Raw genomic sequence first — 22,605 nt, 5'->3', positions numbered from 1 at the left:
ACTTGCGTTGATTTATTTTTCTAATTAAACTTTTTCGCAGACGTTCCACAACTTTTAATGTAACTAGAAATAGATTTATATATATATTTTTTTGTTTACAAACACAAAACAATTGTAATCATTGGCGCTTTACTGTGGTTTAAGCCGAATAAAACACTTTGGGATGCGCTGTTATCACTTATGTTATAGCAGCTATCCACAGTTAATCTCGTTGAAGACAAAAGGAAAGAAATGCGGCCTGTCGTGTTACCGAGAAACCAGCAAGTGCGCAATCCTTCTTCCCCGTGTTGGAGAACTTAAAGGAGCTGCTTTACCTCTGACTATTACAAAGTACTGACACTAGAGACTCCTTCCTTAACTGCTCAGTAAACATCTCCTCACAGAAAGCTGCACTAGATCACCAATTACACACGTTTGTTCATCTGATCACGTGGCGCGTCTGCCATGCATGTATTTGTATAACGTATTTGAACGAGTGCGTTAATATAGCCCTGTGGGTTAAATTGCGCTTGCGGTTAAAGTCAGAGATTCAGAGACTCATATAGCAAATGAGTCAACACCTTCTGACTATAAAGAATCTAGAAAGGGTTTGGATGACGTGCCAGCAACACTTTATACAGTTCTCTCCAGCATACAAGAACACGGAGTAAACACTGCAGGAGTTCTGTCCTAAATGAAGGGTTACTGCTAATTCAGGCTGGGATCAGGATCAAGCTAAACATTGCCTCCGTCGTGTGTACTTGTCCTGTAAGAGCCATTTGCAAACTGAGCTGCTGGTACACTTAATCAAAGGCAAGCCTTTACCTGTTCTGATCTGAAAGGCACTGCTAATCGGAGGTCCCTGCAGCCTGGTTGGTTAAACTCTTCTCCTTCAATAAGTATGATGCAGCTTATCTGCAGGAAAGGCAGTGGAAAGGAATTCGGGAGCCTTTGGGCCATAATGTTTCGCAGCAGAACAACCTACAGTAGGTGACGTAAATATTTAAACAACGAACACGACTGGATACGCTTGGATTTTCTCTCACGCATGCAAGGTGTTTGATTTGTCAAAAACCGGCTCCAGCTTTTGCTGCCGTTTCATTTCAACCCCCGTCAGCCATAACAAACCACACGTGAGCATTGTCGTTAGGTAGCGTAGCGCTGGAGAACAGGATTCTTCTGAAACAATTTCCAGAGCTGGTTGTGGTTTGCCTTTGTGACTCCCCAATGCTCTGGTCCTGCTGAGACCCACTCAAGATAATGCGACAAAGCAGTCCTGCAGTCTGGGGTACGTTTAGCATGTCAACACCCCCCCCCCCCCCCCCCCCCCACCTTTCGAGAAGTGACCACGTCGTCGCTCCAATGCCCCTGGCAGGTAATCCCGAGTTTGAGGCAGTGCCTTCTAATGGGTTGTGATGTATTATATACTAGAGATGAGTGATATGGCCAAAAATGTATCTCCATGGAAGAATTCTTATTTCTTCAGTGTACTTAATGGCGTCATATATTTAGCCATGAAATAAGTTATAGGTTTCCATCTTTTGATGTTGGGGGGGGGAGAGATTCAATTTTAAAAAGGTTTAAAAACTCATCTTTTTTTTTTTTTGCTGCTTTTAAACCGTTTTCCTACTTTTGACAACCTCATGTGTTTAACACACACAGATTTTTTTTCTTCTCCTCCCCAAGAACCGTGCCGCTGAGTCTCTGCAACCAGGACGTCGATAATGCCGACACTGGTTTTGAGCTTCTCCCGTTATTTACTGTGAAGCCGTTTTGAGTTTATTTCACTAATATTTCTTTTCTCGACACTACAATGACTTGGTGTATGTATGACATGTCATGTACAAAAATACGGGATGAATAGCGTTATATGTATTAATACAGGGCCTTTACTATAAGGGATGGGTGCAACTCTGCTTTTACATATGGGGTAATGACTTTGTCAGCACTGAAATGCAGCATATTTTGGGCTAAGCTGCGCTTCGTCATACTTTTAAATATCTGAACAGGAAGTGATGGGCGGCTTGGGAGTACAGGGAATATTAATCAACTCCTTTTGACCAATCATATTTGAGAATTCAGCCGTGATGTAGTTATAAGAAAATACATTGGTCAGATTGTCAAATGCTGCAGAATATTTTCTAAATGTTAAAACTGTCACAGAGAGCACAGGGTGTATATGGGTAGGATGTTCCCATGAGGTAAGGCTCACGGTTTGCATTTGGCCACACTGGGAGTGCTTTCCCACCCTACCCGCCTTTACTGTCTGCATCCTCCCAGTGCACTAATTAAGCAGGAAGTCTGGACAAATGCTTTGCTGCATATACAGCTTTTTTTTTTTTTTAATGCCAAGGTCGGCCACGCTGCTTTGATGTTTGCCCAATGGGCAGTTATTGTTTTACCATACAGCTTCACCTGATCAGGAAAAAAGATAGAACCTGCTGATTCATCTTCCTGTTAGGGAAATGAAGTCCAAAATTATATATGGGAGGGGGAAGCACAATTCCCTGCAGCAAGTTTACTCAGGCTTTCCTGTGGAACTTCCAAGGTGAAGACTAAGACAGGGACTGACTATCTATCTATCTCTCTCTCTCTCTCTCTCTCTCTCTCTCTCTCTCTCTCTCTCTCTATATATATATATATATATATATATATATATATATATATATATATATATATATATATATATATATATATATATATATATATATATATATATATATATATAAAAAATACATAGTGTGTGTATAAGGGACTATAAAAGCACTGGCGTCTCATTTCTTTTTCTTTTTTCTTGCATTTTCTTTAATTTTTTTTGAACGTGTCATGTTCAAAGGCAAGCCATTACAGAACAGCTATAGCAAACACCAAGACATGTTTGAACTCGAAATGATTCATTTGCTTAAGAAACACCTGTTCTTCAAACTGCCAAAAACCACATCCCGCACTGTATCCATCCCAATTCCTCTTATTTATATTTCCATGAGTGAAAAATGATTCATTTCTTTACAGCTGTAATACTTTCCATGCTGGGTTTGTGCTGATGCTAAGTGTGCAGAGTTCTTTGCCCAATCTTCTCGTGAGTCTTCTCATGGAATGAAATCCTCATTGAAGGCCTTCTGAATGTGACCAATGTTGAAGTGTATGTTCATGGTAGTCCCATGGTAATAAATTCAACCATTCGACCAAGTGATCAAGGATTCACTTAACGTTTAAAGCTAATTTATTTGCATTTGAACAGGCTTCTGACAACTTAGGGGCATTGGAAAGGCACTTTGTGTGACATTTTAAAATAGTTGATTCTCAAGTCACGTGGAAATGTCATTCCTTTTTTTTTATATCAAGTAGCTTATAGCTGGAAAAACTATTTTATTGAACAATTACTCGAGACAAACACGAATATATTTACGCTACATGTTTTACAATTAATTCTATGTGTGAAGAAAAAAGAAACGATGTCCTGTTTAGCCTCACTACTTGGTCATTAAAATGGTTGATTAATTTGATTTGTTAGAGATGGTTTTTCTCTTTCACGACATATTAACTTGGCATAGCCACTAACTAGCTAGCCACTAGCATAGCGTAGCCTTTCATGATGTTTCGAAATCAAAGGCCCCATCCAGGTTTAAATCGTATCATGGGGCAAGTTTGCGAGGAGTCCTACAAACAGTCCACATTTAAAAAAAAAAAAAAAAAAACTTCACATTAGGTTATTTGTTTTTGTATATAAGCACTTTTAACGATATACATGGTCACAAAGCAGCTTTACAGAAATAAGTACAATCAGGATATACATTTTAACTGTATGAATTTATCCCTAATGAGCAAGCCAGAGGCGACAGTGGCGAGGAAAACTCCCCGAGATGCTATGAGGAAGAAACCTTGAGAGGAACCAGACTCAAAAGAGAGCGACTTGGTGACACCGTATAGTGCGATTATAAATAATTCCCTTCTATAACTGGACAAAAATCTACATGGACAAAAATGTGTAACCAGGAAATTCATGACAGTTTTCACATGAAGTCTGGTTAGTTGAACTTCTCCGCTGTTCACTGATGGCAATTGCAGTCCTAAAGCTATCATAGCAATTGTAGTGCTAAGTCATTGTTGTATAACTGTTCATATAAATTGTGGTCTAAAGCCATCTTCATGGTTTTTGAATGGTACCATCCTCCGTAATCTCAGTGATCTTCTGGGTGTACATGTTTGGCCATCCTCAGCAGCAGCGAGTGATTTCCAATTGATGAGAACTTCAGGAAATCAGAAGTAGGGCGTCAGGCTGGATCTACAGCTCACTCTCAGCTCATCTTACTTGATCAGACAGCTCATGCCTTGCTGTTTACTGCCCCGCTCCCTTATTTGATGGACAGATCGTCCTAAGAGACTCCTACTATTCTGGGATGCGTTTCCCAAAAGCATCGTTGACCAATTATGTTCGCAAGTTCCGTCGTTATCAACCATGGTTCCAACGAACATTCGCGAACTGTATCTTGTGTGGTTGGAACTACTCCGAATGACTATGACTGCTCAGAGATTCCCAGAGCTCTTTAGAGATATTTCTCCAAAGCCGTTCTAACGAAGCATAAGCTAAACTTTAGCCTCAGACACTCCGCCCACAAGCTATGGAAGTGTGTACTAACAAACGTACAGTTTTCTGGCCACAGGCTTTTGAATCGTGAAGTGTGTATGTACTGTGTTGCATGTATGCATGTGCAGTTTTATACAGACATTTGAACACAAACTTTTTTGGATGCTGTGACACAACAAAGTAGGAACAATACATAGTATTGGATTCTTCGTCGTGTTTATTGATGAACGTTTTCCATTTTATCGTGCGACAGCAGTAAGTCTCGACGGATTGCCTTCAGGTTGCTTTTACTACAGCATTATTATTCTGCAGCAAATTATACACGTAAAACATATTATTTGTTTCATGGTATGACTCTAGGCAAATGTGAGAATGGTCTTCCGTGTTTAGTTTCTTCTTCTCGCAAGTACCTGCACTCATCAGTTAGGTTTTAATGAAACTTTGTCACTCGCTGGCTTTCCAAAACTAATATTGACAACTAAATACCTCTGTCAAGACCCAAAGTAGTTCATCTGTTTCAAACAGATATGATTGTGCATGCATGCGTGTCTCTGAACGAGTGGGAGGGGGGCCCTCCAGGCACCGTGTCAAATGCGTCCTTGGCCAGCAGTTCCGGGTCACTGCTGCTCCAAAGTGGTTGGGAAACTCGTCATGGATATGCCTTAGTATGGGCATGCACAGTCTCTCTGAAGATACCTGAATTTGAGTCTTTGGAAAGAAAATACTTCTGTTCAGTCTATAGAGTAACCACGCATCACAGGTATATCATACACGCAAGTATGATTCTGTCGTGCAGAAGGTGGAGCAGATCTTATGCAATCCTGAGTCAAATACCCATGGGCTCACAGCTGCAGCATTTGAACAATTTCTGCCAATGATACTTTGTAAACAAGCAGAGGCAGAACAGCTGTTGCAGTATTGCATAAATATCAATAAACATCTGCAAGAATTTTCATTTGAACTGATTTAAATTGGGTGTGTCATTTGCAAGTTTTTTGGAAGATGCTAAGGGTCCTGACTTAAGCAGCAAAAATTCAACTTTTATCATTTTCAGAAGTACACCACAACCTCGTCGTTAACCCTCTTAAAAAAAAAAAAAAAGCCTTATAAAATGTTTCTAAAATGTTCCAGTGCATGCTTCTCAGAGTTGCCCTGGATTGGTGCCCAGCTGAAATGTTTGTGGCTTTCGTGCAAGTCGTTGCGTACGATTTTGCCGCCTCATATTAACTCCTTGGTATGAGTAAAACTTTTTGCTCACTTGATTTGAGAGTGGGGTCTCTTGAAACGGGCAACGCTCAGGCTACTCATTGACACCAGAAGGGAAGAGAAGTGAGATTGATTGTTTTAACTGACCTATGCAGTCAGAAGGACCTTGGTGTACCAAGGTCTAATGAAGTGTTAATTCCACTTTTGTCAGAATGGTATGCTTTGATTCATTTGTCCCAAGTAAAAGTGCATTTCAAATATAAGCCTGGTTATTTAACAGTAAACATGCCAGGTTGGAATGCAGCCATTCTCAACCTGCAGTGAAACAAACACGAGGGTCGTAATTGCCCAGTACTAGGCTTTATCATCACCTAAAACTAACCAACTCGAGCCATTATCCTTTTAAAGCGCCTAATTTAAACAGCACTTTCAGCACTTATTTATGGCCGGTTAGAAGCCCTAATGGTTAGAACAGCCTCTTAAGAGTGTGAGGAACTTCTCAACCTCATAGCCTTGGATCTCCTGCTGTGGCCTTGAACATGACCATGATGGATGTTTTCAAGAGCACACCATGGCTGAAATCTGGCACCAAAACTGCAACTGCAGGCAGATTATTTGGCATAGGAACAAAACCTGCCCTTGGGCACATGTCTCAGCAGCAGCCTGTTGTTTCGTGGGTGTGGGGTAGTACTTGAGAACTTTTGGGATAGAGATTTAGTGAGATCACAGAAGAATGGGCAAAGTTTTTGTTTGCCTTACGAGATGGCGAGACAGGGCCAAAGTTATCATAGCTTTATCATCCGCGGCTGAGGTTTCTGAACGGCTAGTCAGCACACTTTCCCACCACTTCACTATGTGGAATCCCTGGAATCTCCTGACTGCCTGTGGTGTGCTCTTACCTTTTTTGACTTTGGCCAAAAGATGGGCAGCTAACACACTGAAAAGTGTAGCTGCCACTAAAGTGGTTGTGTACCATGAATCCTCTTTTATAATACTGGATCACTTGAAAAGTCACGTTCATGTTGATTTTAGATTAGGGCATCCGGTTCCTCGGATGATCAGCCTGCTTGACGACCAACCTTGGCAGACTGAGACCAGTAACGGAAGTGTTGAGAAGAACAAGGTGTTAAATTAGCTCTAGGGCACCCAGCCTTTGGTGTAAGAGTTCCCACCTGGCAAGTGTTTGCACATAGATTGTACCGGTATCTGTGTGCACTTGTAATTACCTGGTAGGAAATGAAACCCTTCACATCTGCTTCTAATGAATGGGCAGATTGGGCCCCTCGCCTTCTTGTACAGTTGGACCAACCTGCTGGCATGCAGATGTTGATGTAAAGGTGTTCCTGGCTTCAAACACACCTTTAAATTATACCTTACAGCGAACTCTACAGACAGATGAATTGCATTGGAGATGGTGCAACTTGGGGAATTGCCAAAAGATAGTTTCTCCATCATTGTAGTTAAACATTTACTGACTGATCTCAATGACTGCAGGCTACTCCAAGTTGCCCAGAGATGTTTATAGGCTATAAATATCTACAACTAGGAATTGTACCCCCGCAGGTTTCCTACTAATTTTACACATTGTTTACTTAATGCAGACAGCTGTTTGTACATACAGTTATTGCTCCAAGCTGCATTTTTAAGTGGTTGTTTATTTTAGACTCATGAGGAAGGAAGGCTAATTAAGACATGGGTTAATGTTTCATTTTAGTCTGTGGTGGTTGTTTTTTTATTATTATTATTATTATTATTATTATTATTATTATTATTATTATTATTTTATTATCAGAAGTTGGAGTAATTTGTAGATTTGTTTATGTATTGTTAAATACACTTTTTATTTCAGGTGTTCAGTGTTGTATTAATTGAATGACTCGAATTGAGCGTATAAAATAATAATCCCTGCATTTTGTCGTGCTGTGCATTTCTTTTGAGAGCACTTCTTTCAGACCTTGTCGATATGACTTTGTCCAAAAATAAATCCCACTCTGATTTACTAATTCGCTGATTTTATGGTATTGACTTCATATTTCAAGCAAACTTTACTGTTCTGTCTCGGACATAAATAAACTATGGAGCAATGTGGCCAGACATCAGACGGTTTGTTTCTAAACTTTCCTATGTGGGTAAATGCCAGTACTCCCTCAACCCTGACACTATTCATTATATTTACCTACATAATAAAGTGTTGCCCCAGGCAAAATTTTTAACATACAACTATCAGCAAAATAGTGTTGCATCGTAGAATTGCCTCAAGGTATCGTGATATGATATTTGAAACATTAGGAATATGGATTAACCCAACCCCCCCCCCCCCCCCCCCCCAAGAAGTCAGGTTTATATTACTATATAAAGGAACTCCTTTCACAATGTAACTGTCCTCTGCGATTTTGAAGCAAACATCCCTTTTGAAAGTCCCGTGTTGACCTTGGACAAGTGCTAGAACTGAGTCACTGTTTATCTCTGGACGTGCAGCTTTTTCCCGCTTTTCATTCACTACCTGACCCTTTTCCAACAGTCACAGAGCCTCTTGTCTGCTCCGGAGTACCCTCAAGTCATTATTCTATCGAGGGTCTGAGGTGACATGGTATTTGTTTTTACTAAGGTGAGGCCACAAAGAGAGTATCTCGTGGCCTATAAGCAAATCTACAAATGATCCCAAATTCTGATCATACCAAAGTTGTATAATTTGGCTTGTTTAACTTTTTGTGGGAACATGATAGTGTGCTTCCAGTTGATTATTTGGCATAAATGGGTAAATTCCTACTTTTATTCTAAATTAAATTCCTACTAGAATTCTTGGCCTAGAGGTATATCCACGTTGTAACACCATTGAGTCCAATATGCCTGTACGCATCTTTCCAAGAGTGACGTAAAGCGTAATAATATGATCAGTATTCTTTATACTTTGGTTTATTTAAAGTATTCCTTATACTTTCGCAGTGGTCTAATTTGGTTGTTTTCTTTTGTCTTACGAGTTCAAATGCAACACTTGCCACGAGTCAGGTATAGACCGCGAGAATAGCGGAAAATTAAATCTCAAGAAACGTCATTTTTGAGTTTCTATAACTTTTAGAAGCTTGCACCTGGTGGAACGTTACCCCTAGAGCTTAGGGATTCTTCTCCTCGTCCCAGCCACAGAAGAGATAATCCTGCAGATCGTGAGTGGCCAACTCCTTGATCCTTTGTCAATGGATGACAGGAAGCTTAAAGTCAAGGATTTATACCACAGAATAAGCCAATCAGGATAAGACTACTTCAAGCATACAAAGTGGGCACCTGATCCCTCTCTCACATGCTGACCTCAGAAAACTAGCTTAAGGAATGCTCCCGTTTCGCTTTTTTCTTTTTCTTTTTGCCTCCGAGGAGACAAGTTGGTGTTTTGGTGGCGTATTACAGAGAGGGTCGATTTACACTCAAAGCCTGGGAAATGTCTTGAGAAGGTATAATCTGCTCCGAACAAGGCGTGCCACAGCTGTTGGAGAAGATTTTCCTGATTCGGTATGGCTTTAGTGGGACTACTTACCATGTCCCAGCTGTCTCAGTGGTTTTCTTCAATTAGGAAAGTTTTACCAATGCAACATGGTCTCCGTTGAAAAAGCCATGCAACTAAAGATATCATGTGGCATTTAAGGAGATTTTCACATCTACTCTTTGAAGCAGTGACATCTTGGACACCTGGATCTTACGGAAATGAATACCGGTTTGGTTGGATAGAGCCATGCTTAAGACTGGGTTTGGCAGACCTGATCACAAGAGGATAGCTGAGACCGGTCACTTTTTTTAAATCTGGCATTTCAATGTGTCTCAAATACGTATTTAATGACTACTAATGATCAGATTTCATAACTAATTTTGACTCCGTGGTTCTTCAGTGTCTTGTATGGCTGTCTTCCCCTTATACCAAAATAATTTGCTTGCAACACTAACAAATTATTTAGATGTATTTTATTGATTTTAAAACACACCTTTATGCTATGCTTACACTCAGACTTTATTTGTTCTCTATAAGACAAAAAAAAAAATGCAGCTTGTCATGTTCTCGATAAACCACAACGCACATTCGTCCCGAAGGCTTTCCTGTTTCGGAAGACTTTCATTACAGGTTTACCTCTGACTGTTACAGAGCAGACACGGACACTGCAGACTCCTTCCAAAAAAGCTAAACAAACATCCCTTCATAGACGCAATTACATGTTGTTTTTTCTTTTTCATCCCTGGAAAATGAATCAACCTTCTGACCAATCAGAATTGAGAACTGGCCAATGCTGTGGTATAATTTCTATTAGATTAGAATGCATTCAAATACTTAACCTTGTAACCTTGTAAGTATTACAGATTCTTTATAATGAATAACATACAAGAGTTTTTTTTCTCTCTTCCTCGAGTAGTTCTTTAATTAATGAGTTATATTTGTAAAAAAATTTTTTTTAAAGTAACACTTTAAAAAAAAACAAAAAAAAAACTTTTACTCCAAGTTGAGCTGCATCATCTATAAGTGGTGTTGTCAGTGTATCGCATTTATTGATATACACTTGTAATTGGAAAAGCCACGACAAAAGTTAATACTGAGCCTGAACGTGGCCTAAAGTACCAAGCAAAGGCTGGCTGTTCCTACCAGATGTTTACCACAAAACCATTCCTGAGGCCTGCCTTTTTGAACTGTTTATTGACTTGTGGCCAGTAGTGACCTGATTGGAGAAGGTGTAAAAGCTTCAGCAGAGTTCTTTCTACAGTGCAGTCACTATGAAAACATGTCAATGGCTTCAGCTTAGGGGGCTATGCAGCGTGAATTGCTGGCTACAAGGCTTAACAAAAGAGACTTTGAATACATTCAGAAGCTCACGCTTTGCTTCAGCGCTCTCTATCCTGTCGTAAACAGCAGAATAGCTGATATTCCATATGCGTCAAGGTTTGTTAAGGGCAAGATGTATATGTGTGTATTTCGCAATACTGAGCACATAAAATCAAGCTGAGGCGCTTTTATTTTTTTTTTCCCTCACCCACATGCTGACCCAGAAAGTACTTCAGTCCAGTTGTCAAAAAGTGCTTAATGTGGACTGAGAATGCAAAGAGGCGGTTTCTATTAACTCCGACATCGGCTGATGAGGCCTCAAGGGTTGTTTTGTGAACTGCTGCAGTGTAACTTAAGCTAGGAGAAGGGTGGTGGATTTCCATGTAAAAAGGCTCGATTTTAACTGGCAGGACGGTACTTGTTACCTAAGACCAGAGGTGGACTGTTTCTCTATGGAATTGCAGGAATTTCACCCCTGGCTAATGGTTATGAGTTCTTATTATTATCCAGTAGAAAATTCAGCAATAATGAAGCAATGATCAATAGGGCTGGGGAAAAAATATTTTATTTATATATATATATATATATATATATATATATATATATATATATATATATATATATATATATATATATAATAAAATATATATATATATATATATATATATAATAAAATATATATAATATAAAATGTGTGTATGTATGTGTGTGTATGTGTATATATATAAAATGTATGTATGTGTGTGTGTGTGTGTGTGTGTGTGTGTGTGTATATATATATGTGTGTGTGTGTGTGTATATATATATATATATATATATATATATATATATATATATATATATATATATATAATGTGTGTATGTATGTATATATATATATATATATATATATATATATATATATATATATATATATATATATATATATATATATATATATATATATATATATATATATATATATATATATATATATATAATGTATGTATATAATATTGATATCGTGATGAATTATAGCACAAGATTCCTTTAAGTTTTAACTAAAAAAAAAACAGGATGATTAAATTGTAATAGTGTATGTATAGAAAGTGCTAATTTGTAATGTACCTGTTACGCTCCAGAGGTCCACCCTGATGTTTGCTCTCGCACACACCCACTTTGCACAAGGAGTCTTGAGCAAAGGGTGAAATTTCACCTGCAGCTATGTGGTTTTAGTGGTATTTTTACCTTCCAGAGGAATGTCACCTCTCTCCCCAGAGGCGTACCTTAGTCTGGGTGAGAAAGGGGTCAATGGAGATAGACATCTTCAGGTCCTCACCAGTCACTTGCCAGAACACATTTCATTCGTGCCTGATCGCCTCACCATACCAGCGCTTCATCTGTGGGTCTGAGCAGCATTTTTGCAGTCCGTAGCAGCTGATAATAGTCTTTGTTTCCTTATTGGCAAAGCTGCTGTCCATATTGTAGGGCCGTATTCAGAGTTGATAACGTCGGTATGCACGTGGGGAAAGATCGCTGTATTCAAACTCTGGTTATGCAGATGCTTAAGTGGATTTGCAGGGCTTCCCATTCAGATTATGCAAGTGTCCTAAGTGTGGTCCTAAGTGGTTGCCAGGTTTTTTCTGGAATGGAAGCGCCAAGACGTTTTAATTTTTGTTCCAAAAAAATAATTTAAATAAATAAATCGGGGATGGAAAATGCTGACTTTTGAAAGACATCGGTTATTTTTCTTTGCTATCAAATGTAACATGATGTGACATAGAAGCATAATTAAAGACTAATATGATGATATTAAAATGAGAAGATGGCAAGCATTGAAACGATCTGGATCTGACTCTAGTACATTGCCAATATTTCTGTAGTTGTAATGATTCCACCCTCATTATTCAGCAGTTTATAAAATAGCACTTGATCCAGCACATCCTGTTGTTATTAATATAAGAAAAAAAAATTTAGCCTGGGCATCCTACACTCTCAGAAAAAGTGGTCCCATGTTGGTGGACACAAAATATTCTCTTGAATGTCTGAACAGTGTTTAATCACACGTTTTTGCTTCCCGTCTTGATTTGCCATTCAGATCAGTTAAGTTTCACAATATCAAAGCTTTAGTCAGTTAAGTACCGAGTTAGATGATTCCTTAGAAAGCAGGTGAAATCAACTTGCCGGACAATTCCAGTTAGAAAGATGATTTGGGAATTTAAAAAGGGATAAAAACTCTTTTATTCTCCCCCAAGTTTGAGATCATGCATGTCCGCAAAATGTTCCCTATGGCATCTAACTCGAGCGCTATTTGCATCTTCGCTTTATTAAAATGAATGGTCTACCACATCGGTTTCTAAACAAAATCTCCATGCCTGCCGTTTACAGACGACTATTTCAGTGTTTGCAGCATCAACAGCGGTGGCCTTTCCAAAAAACTTCCACATAGGCTTCTAGCCCAATCCCAGTTAATTATGATCTTGGCCCTGAATAGATCTTGGTGTTTTGACCATGAACTTGGGAACAGGCAGCAGGTGGTTATACACACTACAGCGTCTCTCACCAGGCTGGAAGAGTATCCAAAGCAAACTCAGAAAAGGGCATTCTTTGGAGTTTTAAGGCGTTTCGCTTCTGAATCACTGACCGTTAAAGGCAAGAGAACGATATGTAATGGAGAAATGAATTACAGGGGTTTACAGGGAAATTCACGGTAGCAATCAACACCGCTTTTATTATTATTACCGCTATTATGTCGGCTAAACTCGCGTTAATAAATGGAACGTTTAAAGAAATACTTAGAAGTTCTAAGTCTCAGGGATCAAAAAATTAAGGAATAAAACACAATGGGCGGTGCTTTAATACAGTCCATACAGGATTTTGTGGATTTTTTTTGTGATTGTTGTGGCCATAATTGGCTGTTTGCATTCGTGTATCTATATCTTGAATTTCTATATTTTTGTAAAGCTGCTTTGGGAGAATGCCCATTGTTAAATGGGCTATACAAATAAACCTGAATTGAATTATATCATTTTGGATAAGCCCTATACTTGAATATCTGCTAAAATGATTTTTCCCCTCACTGTTGAGACGGAAATGAAGCACAGGGTTTATCAAAGTGCAATCTTAATGAAACTGCTTTTGACCCGACATGCTGTGGTACAGTTGGTCCTGGGCCAAGGCAACAGGTGGTGTTGGATTATCTGGACCTAGTATGATGGTATGAAACACTGCTGTGGGAAACCATGAGCTTTTTTGGCCCTGGATATTCATCGTAGTGTACTTTGGGACACTTTTGTTTACATTGTTGAGTTCTGTAATGCAGTTCATAGCAAAGGTGTGAAGCAGCTTTCTTAAAGCAAACTAGCTTAAAATACCCAGTGAGCTCATCCAAGACCTCACTGACCCCCTTACCCAAGGCACTATTGTTTTGTCTTCTTCTACGTCAGACATTATTCCAATGTCGTGTCTATCCTGTGGACACTGGCGTCGGTGCTTGAAGTGTCTGCCCAAGCGTGAAGCCAAGGTTCCTTTAACAGACAGACACGGCCCATTCCTGAATGGCAGCTAGTGCCGCTGCAGGGGCCTGTCCCGTTATAAATAAACACTAGCAGCCCTTTCTCTCTGCATGCCACCTCTGGTCCCAGCCTCCTCAGGACCTCAGCTGTCGTCTGGGGAAACTGGAGATACCCGAGCTCTCTAGCCACGGGTCACAGTTAGACGCCATTACCGGAAATAACGCTGTATTTTTAGACACTCAAAATACTCTTCCGCGATTGTTTACTCATCCTCGTCGTAAAGAGCGGCGTGTCCTTACAATGATTCGCCAAAATTCTTTAATGCTATTTTAAGTCACTGAATTTGATTTTGCCAACGGTTCGTCGGTTCCATCCGTAGCATCCATACTAATGTCAGTAACAGCCATCAACATCTGTCCTACATATCAGAATCTAAACTAATGAGGTGGCGGATAAACACGAAAACTAGCATCACAGCAAAGGAATTCTTTCCACTGGCCACAGTCTTATGATAACACTATATAAGGTGTGATTAAAAGGCAGGAGGAAATGAGCTCCGTTGAGCTGTGCAGACTTTCCAGTCGCATCTTGCCAGATTATCCTGCTGGCCTAATTCCACACATTTCTCTTCATGCTTGTTGCACTAATATTTCAGGTAGAAGCGTAACAGTGTTTGATTAAAGGAATTCCCCTTAAAGTGTGTTTTCCGATCGGTTTGCTTCAATTGGTCCATAAACAATGCAGCTTTTGTCCTCCAACACATTTTTTCCTGTTACATCAAAATGATGTGGAATTTATCTAAAAGGCTAAAAGTATTAAATACTGTCCCTACCATCAAGACTAAATGAAACGTAGGATTAGCCGCTGTTGCTAACTGCTTTCGCACACCACATTAAAAGGGCGTGAATTGCTCAATAGCCAGTGCAAGCCAGTGGGGAAATTCCAGTCTACCTGGATAAAATTGGGTGCAGCTCACTATATTCCACTGATTTTTATTTATTTTATTTATTTTTTTTGCAAAATATGATCGGCTACAGATGTTCTATGTTATTGCACATCGTATGTTCTGTAAATACGTAAACACACCCCGGTACTCCCCATTATTTAATTGGGCTTGAAAACAATCTGCTGAAATCGTGAAATGCGTGATCCAAGTAATAAGATATAGGGCACTGTAAGTAAACCAAATCCAAATCATTCATATAAACAGCCATATAATCACCCATTACATCACAAAGCATAGACGTCATGTCAAATTTCCTTTCGAACAGCATAATCGTCGTAAAACGATTAAGCAGCGTAATGTAAACTAAAGCTTAATCTTACCGAACTTCACGTGCATTACTAAATATTAAGACCGTTAGCATAAGTTGAAGTGGAATAATCATACCAACCACTGGATGTTGGCATATATTTGATCGTTTTCATTGTAATTGGCGTAGTTGGTGTGTAGTGAGCAATTGGATAAAGCTGTAATGAATCTGAATGAGGGCGTGTGCAGGGCTGGCTGGCGTAAATGCCCTAGCAGGGCTTCCACATCCATGTCTTCCTTATTTCTTTACTTTAGTGGAATAAAGAACAATGGAGCCACCAACAGGTAAGTAAAAATACATAGGCCTGAGGTAGATACTGGGGCTGATTTCTTTCTAGCCCAGACTGTAGATTTGAGCAATTCAAGTGACCTACATTTTGCAAAACGCCCCCTAGATTTAACGTACATTGTGGTCAGATCTAATCGATGACCTCAGTCATTAATCCTCACCACAGTCTTAAGCATCCCACTATATTTGCGACGGCTTGCCACCCTCTACAAATCGGTCTGAAACGGCAGAGCAAGTAAAACAATGCCGGGCTATTTTGACAGTATGTGTGTGAGGAGGCATGTGGAACCCAGAGTGCCAGACACAGGTGGTCTGTTTGAGGGAGGTTTTGAAGGTAATAAATGGGAGGGCTCTTCTCTAGGGGCCACCTGGAATCTCACAAAGAGTGGAAGTCTTTTCCAGTGGAATGCTTTGCTTGTTCATCTTGCCCACAGACTTCGGTAGGAAAAAAAACAGACGCCATGCTACGTTTGATTAAGAGCTTCAAGTACTTCTGGAAGCTCCTTGTTTACCATTAGACATTTTGTCATGTTTAATAAGCTGCATCTGAATGGGCTTTTCTAATCCCGTACTGCGCCGTCAGATATGTATCATGAAGAGTATATAAAAAGATTTACGGTCAGTCGAGCCACTGACATGCTCATGATTCTGCAACCACCAGAGCTTGATTTGGCGTATGACTTCAGAACCATTATGGGATCTCAGACACGTTATGTTTAGGCTCTTGTTTCTTGGCCGGGTGATGTCTGGTCCCAAATGCTGAAATACCACAAACACACTTGGACACTTTGTCGCATTGTTATTCTGATTCATGGCTATTAAAGTAACTCCCACAGGAGCGGTTGCAAATGAATGATGAGCTTTTTGTGTTCACACTTGCATCATTCAGTGCGTTTACATGGGCAACAATAATCCACTCTTAACCCGATTAAGACGATACTTTGATCAAGAAACTACCATGTAAACAGACATTTTTAATGACCGTGATCTAATTAAGGTCATACTTGAAGTAAGCACTAATCGAATTAAGACAGGTGGAGTACTCCTATTTTAGTCGCATTATGGATGTGTATTACAGACATGTAAACACCTTAATCACATTATGAACGCCGTGTGAGAGTTTTCACTGCGTTTTGCGACAGGACGCGAACAAAAACGGCAGTGCTCAACTTTTTACGACAATAAAGACAGCGCGGTTGCGTCCCAAACCGCATACTTGCCTACTATAGGCCTGTAGTGGGGAAAAATACATGTATCTCGGCTACTATACGGACGGTAAGTACGCGGTTTGGGACGCGGCCCACGGTTTCAAGCAGTCGTCTATTTGCACATATAGCATGACAAATAATTAACTGCACTTAAAGCGTTCGTAAAAAAATTAAATAAAAACACCCAAAACTGTATACGGTACCATAACGAAGACCAACTGTATGTTGACACGTGAAATTCTGGAGGGACGTCGGACGGCGTGGCGCGGTGACGTAATGAAGCGGGCTGTTAATCTAATTATGTTCTAGAACATGTAAAACGGGTACATCGAAGGAGTATTCTAAAAGCGACTCATGTGAACACCTTAATCACATTATTATCTTACTCAGAGTAAGCTCAATAATTACATTACTGCTGTCCATGTAAACGTAGTCATTGACTAAGAGCGTTTCCCCCCCAAGATCACCATTTGCATTTTTAGGAATCAAATAGTATGTAGCATGGCACGTCAGGACTAGCCAGAAGAAAGTCTGCAACCCTAAGGAATCTTTAAACACATGACATTTGGTTATTTCTCAAGATCTTTGGATGAGAAGCCAAGTTACTGTTGTAATGATGACTTCTGAGCAGTCTCCCTAGATAGAAGCAAATCGGGGAACTCTGCCTTACCGTAACGCTCTGCTTACAGGGTTCACTAAGGTTTAGCAGTAATAAAAAGAAAGAGAGAGAGAGAAAAAAAGACACGCCTATCCTCCAATCACAATTCTCAGCAACACCGGACATTCAACACCAATTCCCCCACACAGGCTGGCACACGGCTGTCTGACTGGTCTGGCATCTCTCCCTGGCACTGAAAGGTGTCTGGATGTTCTCCCCAGAGGAGTGTACAGTAACACTGTAACATTTATTCATTCATTTATCTTCAGTAAGCGCTTTATCCTCACCCAGCATCGTGGCTGATCCAGAGCCGGTCCCAGGAACACTGGATGTAAGACAGGAATCCATCCTGGATAGAACGCCAGTCCATCACAGGGCATCATGCATACACACTTACTGCCAAAATCCTGCACACCTAGGGGCGATTTAGTATAGCAAATCCACCTACAGGAAACTGGAGAAGCTATTAAGCTATTGATCAATTATTACTTGGAGGTTATTTGCTCCCTTAATTTGCTTTCCTTATATTTTAAATGTTGACCTTGTTAGCAAGTTATCCTAAGAGTTTTTCATGAACTGTGGTGTAGCCAAGCAACGAACAAAAGTTATGTATTTATTTATTTATTTATTTTGCTAAGCAGTTAAGCAGTTGATTCCTAAGTTACGAGTAGTCTGTATACTGTTTGCTATCTAGTCAACTAACTACACGGTGAATGTAGCTTTTGTAGTTAGTTTTGGACAAAATTTTAGACTTGTCCTGTGGTAAATTTTGTTTTAGCTACTCTACAACATCTTCGTCATCTTCCTCGGCGCTTACTTCAAAACTTGGGAAGGGTGGGGGTTGCGGGGGGTAAGGAAAATAAAGCTGGTTAGTGTTTCATTCCATTTGGACACAAAAGGATACCCGGATGGCTTTGTTGCCATTGCTGTGTGGAGAGTGCATCTTGGACATGCAGATAGCACATATTCGTAAAAGCTCAAATGGTGATTTTTCTAAGGACTGGATTATGAATTTAGACTGAATGGACCTACGTTAATGCGCCACCTAGCACTTGTAGCTCGCAGCTTATATTTCAGCATGGGGAAACAGCTGTGCTGAGCAGGAAGCATCAGGTGGTGTAATTTGACAGTACAGTACACAGTGGAATGCCCGTGGGAGTCGTGGCTTACTCATGATCTACATGCGGGAGAGTGGCCTGACCCACAGGGGAAGCTTTATAGTTTCCATGCGAGTTATGTATCTTAAACCTCCGTCCAGTTTTCCTTCCCCACCCTACCCCACGACGAATCCCAACAACTTGTCAAAGCTTGTTCAAGCTAGCATCTGTAATGCTACACGCTCATGGTGGAGAGAAATGTGTAGAATTGTTGACAGATGGTATGCTTCCTTCCTGGCTGCTTATGGCCTACTGTACAGTTTGCTATCGCACACTGAGAGGCTTCATTCATCACGTTTGTTCTGCCTGAGGGAGTTCGTTGTGAATTGTCAAAAAATACAGATGTCAGTTTCCTATAGTCTGTCTCTCAGGGAGAGAGATCTCTTCCCCCCCCCCCCCATTCCTTTCTGTCATACAATATGTACACCTCAACCTTCCTGTCATCTTGTCTATGATCGTCAACGCTTGGACAGCTTTTGATCCCATGTCACTGTGTACAATAGGTGCAAAAACAGCTGCTTACTCTGTCTATAGCACCCATCCTTACTTTTTAGGAAGCTGAGAGAGTTGTGAAAGTGTACTCTATATTTAAAACAGGGTCCTGCAGGATGCTAAACATCTGCTCCATGGAAGACCAGCCTGTGCCAGGGAGATCCAGCTCAGAGGGTTTTCCACTTAATGCTCCATCAAAGTTTAGAAATACATCACCTCTAACATCAACTACCATGCTCTAACACCTCTACCATGTAGTAGTATGAAATGTGGAGATGTTTTTGGTGCCTGTAGAGCCTGAGGAGGCTTCTGGAGATTAGATTTTCATCTAGAGCTCTTTGAAGCCACTTGCTGATAATGGATGGCATTTCTCACCCCAACCCTCTTTTATCCCAGACTTCAAACTGTTGGACAAGGCAATTTTCACGTGGCTTCATGCTGGTGGAACGTGTGAACGTTGAAGCGCCAGAGGGTAGCTTCTCAGTGAAAAGAGAAGACCTAATAAACAGAGCTATGGCTAGTTTTTCTGACAATTCAGTACTCTCTTCCATCACACACTGTTTTGCAGCTGTGCTGTTACGTGAAGGGAAGTCGACTGTTCTCACGCTGTTCTTGTTGGACCTTTCCAGTTGGCCGTGAGTTTAAGCAGGGGTTGGGATTGCCATAGATGGCCGTGTGTATGGGAAAGAATACGGGAAAGAAAACTCCACATTTGTCCAATCGTTATTAATCTCAAGGGAATTTTGGTTGAGTGTGTCAACAGATGTGTTCTGGAGTCTTGGTGATCTTACCGAAGACCAGCTTCCTCTTGGCTGTCCTCTCCATGTATTGATTGACCGTGGATTCCATTAGACATAGGGATTTGGTCGAGGCCAGTAAACAACAGCTGGGCCAGCCCCAGAACAATGTTAACGTTCCAGTAGTTTCATATCTCCTGTGAACTCTGGGCCCTGATTTTTCTTATATTTTATATATATATATATAATATATATATTGTCTGCACCACATTGTCTTTCATACAGGATAAACACTATTGTTAAAAGGCACATTCGGAAGATAAACAGAGGGATTCGTATGCAGATGACTGCTGTGCATGACTATGTTTGCACTTCCTATCATTTCCTTTGTTAAGTGGTTTCCAACCGGGTGTGGTGACTAGATGTTTATATAGTAAGTCTAGATGTGACTTTAGATACTGTATGTGTTCTGTTGCAACCTTAAGGCATGTTGATGGCTCTGAGATATTGACCTTTCCTTTCATGTGCCATGTTCCATTCATGGTTTCCCTGCAACAACCCTAACCCTTGACAGAAATACGTCTAGCCTTTTATAGTACTCCAGTTATAATGACTATAGTGACTTTACAACCCCAAATCCAAAAAAGTTGGGACGCTGTGTAAAATGTAAATAAAAACAGAATGCAGTGATTTGCAAATCTCATAAACCCATGCGTTATTCACAGTAGAACATAGAACGCATGTTAAATGTTTAAACTGAGGAAACGTACTATCAAAACGTAGCCCTTTGTTGCCCCCGTCCCAACTTTTTTGAGACGTGTTGCGAACATCTCATTCAAAATGGCCTTATTTTTTTCCCTTAAAATAGTACAGTTCCTCAGTTTAAAAATGTAAAGTTTTCTCTGTTCTATTGTGAATAACACATGGATTTATGAGACTGCATTGCAAATCATTGTATTCTATTTTTATTTACATTTATTTAAATTTTGCACAGCGTTCCCAACGTTTTTGGAATTGGGGTTGTATTTAGACTTATTATATTGGTGTTGATGGTCGATCTCGGTTGTTTGAATTCCTTCCCTTGGGTTACCTTGCGTTTATATATATATATATATATATATATATATATATATATATATATATATATATAAAATATGTGTATATATAATATATACACACCATATCATGGAGTTTCTAGCTACTTAATGGATTTAGTTTTTTTGAGTGCCAGGATTTTTAGACAGACTCCATCCCCGAGGGATAGTGGAGCAGGAGCTGATCATGTAGACGGCTCGCTGAGCGGCTTTGCTCAAAAGAATTTTGCCAGTCAGCGGTTTTCTTTTGAAAAAGGCCTGCGACTGTTGGTTTAGGGTGTTCATTGAGGGGAGAAAGGATTTGGGTGGGAGATCAAGTTATTTATTAGCTGGAGCCATTTAACTGGGGCAGCAGCCCTGATGGAGAGGCTGGGAAATGGGAACTGGCATGCCATGCACGTATACAAAGATAAAAATGAAATCTGAGGTTGCGCTACCAGGCGAAAGGTGGGCATTGTGCTGGAGTTATTAAACATACTGGGCTTGGTGTATGATCAGTAATGCGTTTCATTGTTGTCTAAATCAGTACCAGATAACTGCATAGCACAAGGTCCTGAAAACATCTCCTTGTAGAAAACGTCACCAGATCAGTGATTATACACATCTTTTAAATTTGCCTAGGTGGGGCGTCAGCGTGAATTCGTATGACGTATTACTCTAGAAACGATAATGAATTAGAATGCGCGCATTAACGTAAACCTGTGAGGGCACCGTCAAAGATTTGAGCCCCAGTAAAGCAAGCCCTCTTCCGTTGTTCTAGGTGGCCGAGAGCTCGAAAGTGTGGGATGAGGTGCCACTTCCAGAGGATCTCGAGGCTGCCAGCTTGCCGAGGCCTCAGCGCTACCTCGAAGATGATGAAGACTTCGCCGCCGATGACGCTTCAGGATGTGCGATTGCCTTTCTTTTCCGTTGTTATCTCAATGATACTAGACCCTAATAAATAACAGTGCTGTAGTTTACACAAAAGATTGTTCATATTGGCTTGTTTTATTTATGAGATACTTAGCAACTGCTTAATTATACAAAGAATTTTAATACAGAAGACATAGTAACTTAATCATTAACCTATAGTTGGGTGAGAAATAGTTAATACTTTTATTACACATTAACCAGTGCTGTAAGATTTTGTTTGCAAACACTTCATGGTAATTATGATTAAGACTTGGTGATAAACTTAATGCATAAATGTCTACATTTGCACAAAAGGCTCTTCATTTTCAGTTTAGCAATTAATGGTGGATTGTATTATTTTTAAACCTTAATAATGATTCATTTGAAATCAGGTGTGATTGATCTTAGTTCTTAAATCATGGGGAAATGTCAACAAGCCTTAATGCAACGGATAAACTGATTAAAAATATATATATATATATTGCGTCACATTAAGTCACCTGTGCATCAATAATTTGTTTTCAGGAATTTCTTTCCCCGTGAGATTATGTCATGCTTTTATTGTCTTTTTTGCGTTCTCTGCAGATTTTATCAGTGGAGAGGAGGATGGAAGCACTCCAGAGCCACCGGTAGTTGACCCCCCCTCTACAACAAGTGAGGACGTGCTCTTTTTGGTTTTTTGTCTATTTGGAAATATAGATC

General features: G+C 40.0%; 1 protein-coding gene across 10 annotated transcripts in view; it reads left to right on the top strand.

Annotated features, from left to right (window-relative positions):
* The window catches only part of hspg2 (heparan sulfate proteoglycan 2), a 125,579-nt gene that overhangs the window by 11,862 nt on the left and 91,112 nt on the right, over window positions 1–22,605 (top strand). For all 10 annotated transcript variants that reach the window (XM_047160209.2, XM_047160211.2, XM_047160212.2 and 7 more), the window contains exons 2-3: window positions 21,773–21,899; window positions 22,489–22,557. In XM_047160209.2, the coding sequence (XP_047016165.1) occupies window positions 21,773–21,899; window positions 22,489–22,557 (196 nt within the window). The remainder of the gene's footprint in view (window positions 1–21,772; window positions 21,900–22,488; window positions 22,558–22,605) is intronic.

This window comes from Ictalurus punctatus, chromosome 15, assembly GCF_001660625.3.
Source record: "Ictalurus punctatus breed USDA103 chromosome 15, Coco_2.0, whole genome shotgun sequence".
NCBI classification, from domain to species: Eukaryota; Metazoa; Chordata; class Actinopteri; order Siluriformes; family Ictaluridae; genus Ictalurus; species Ictalurus punctatus.
The sequence above is the reverse complement of the archived record's forward strand: the minus strand, read 5'-3'. Positions and strand labels throughout refer to the sequence as shown.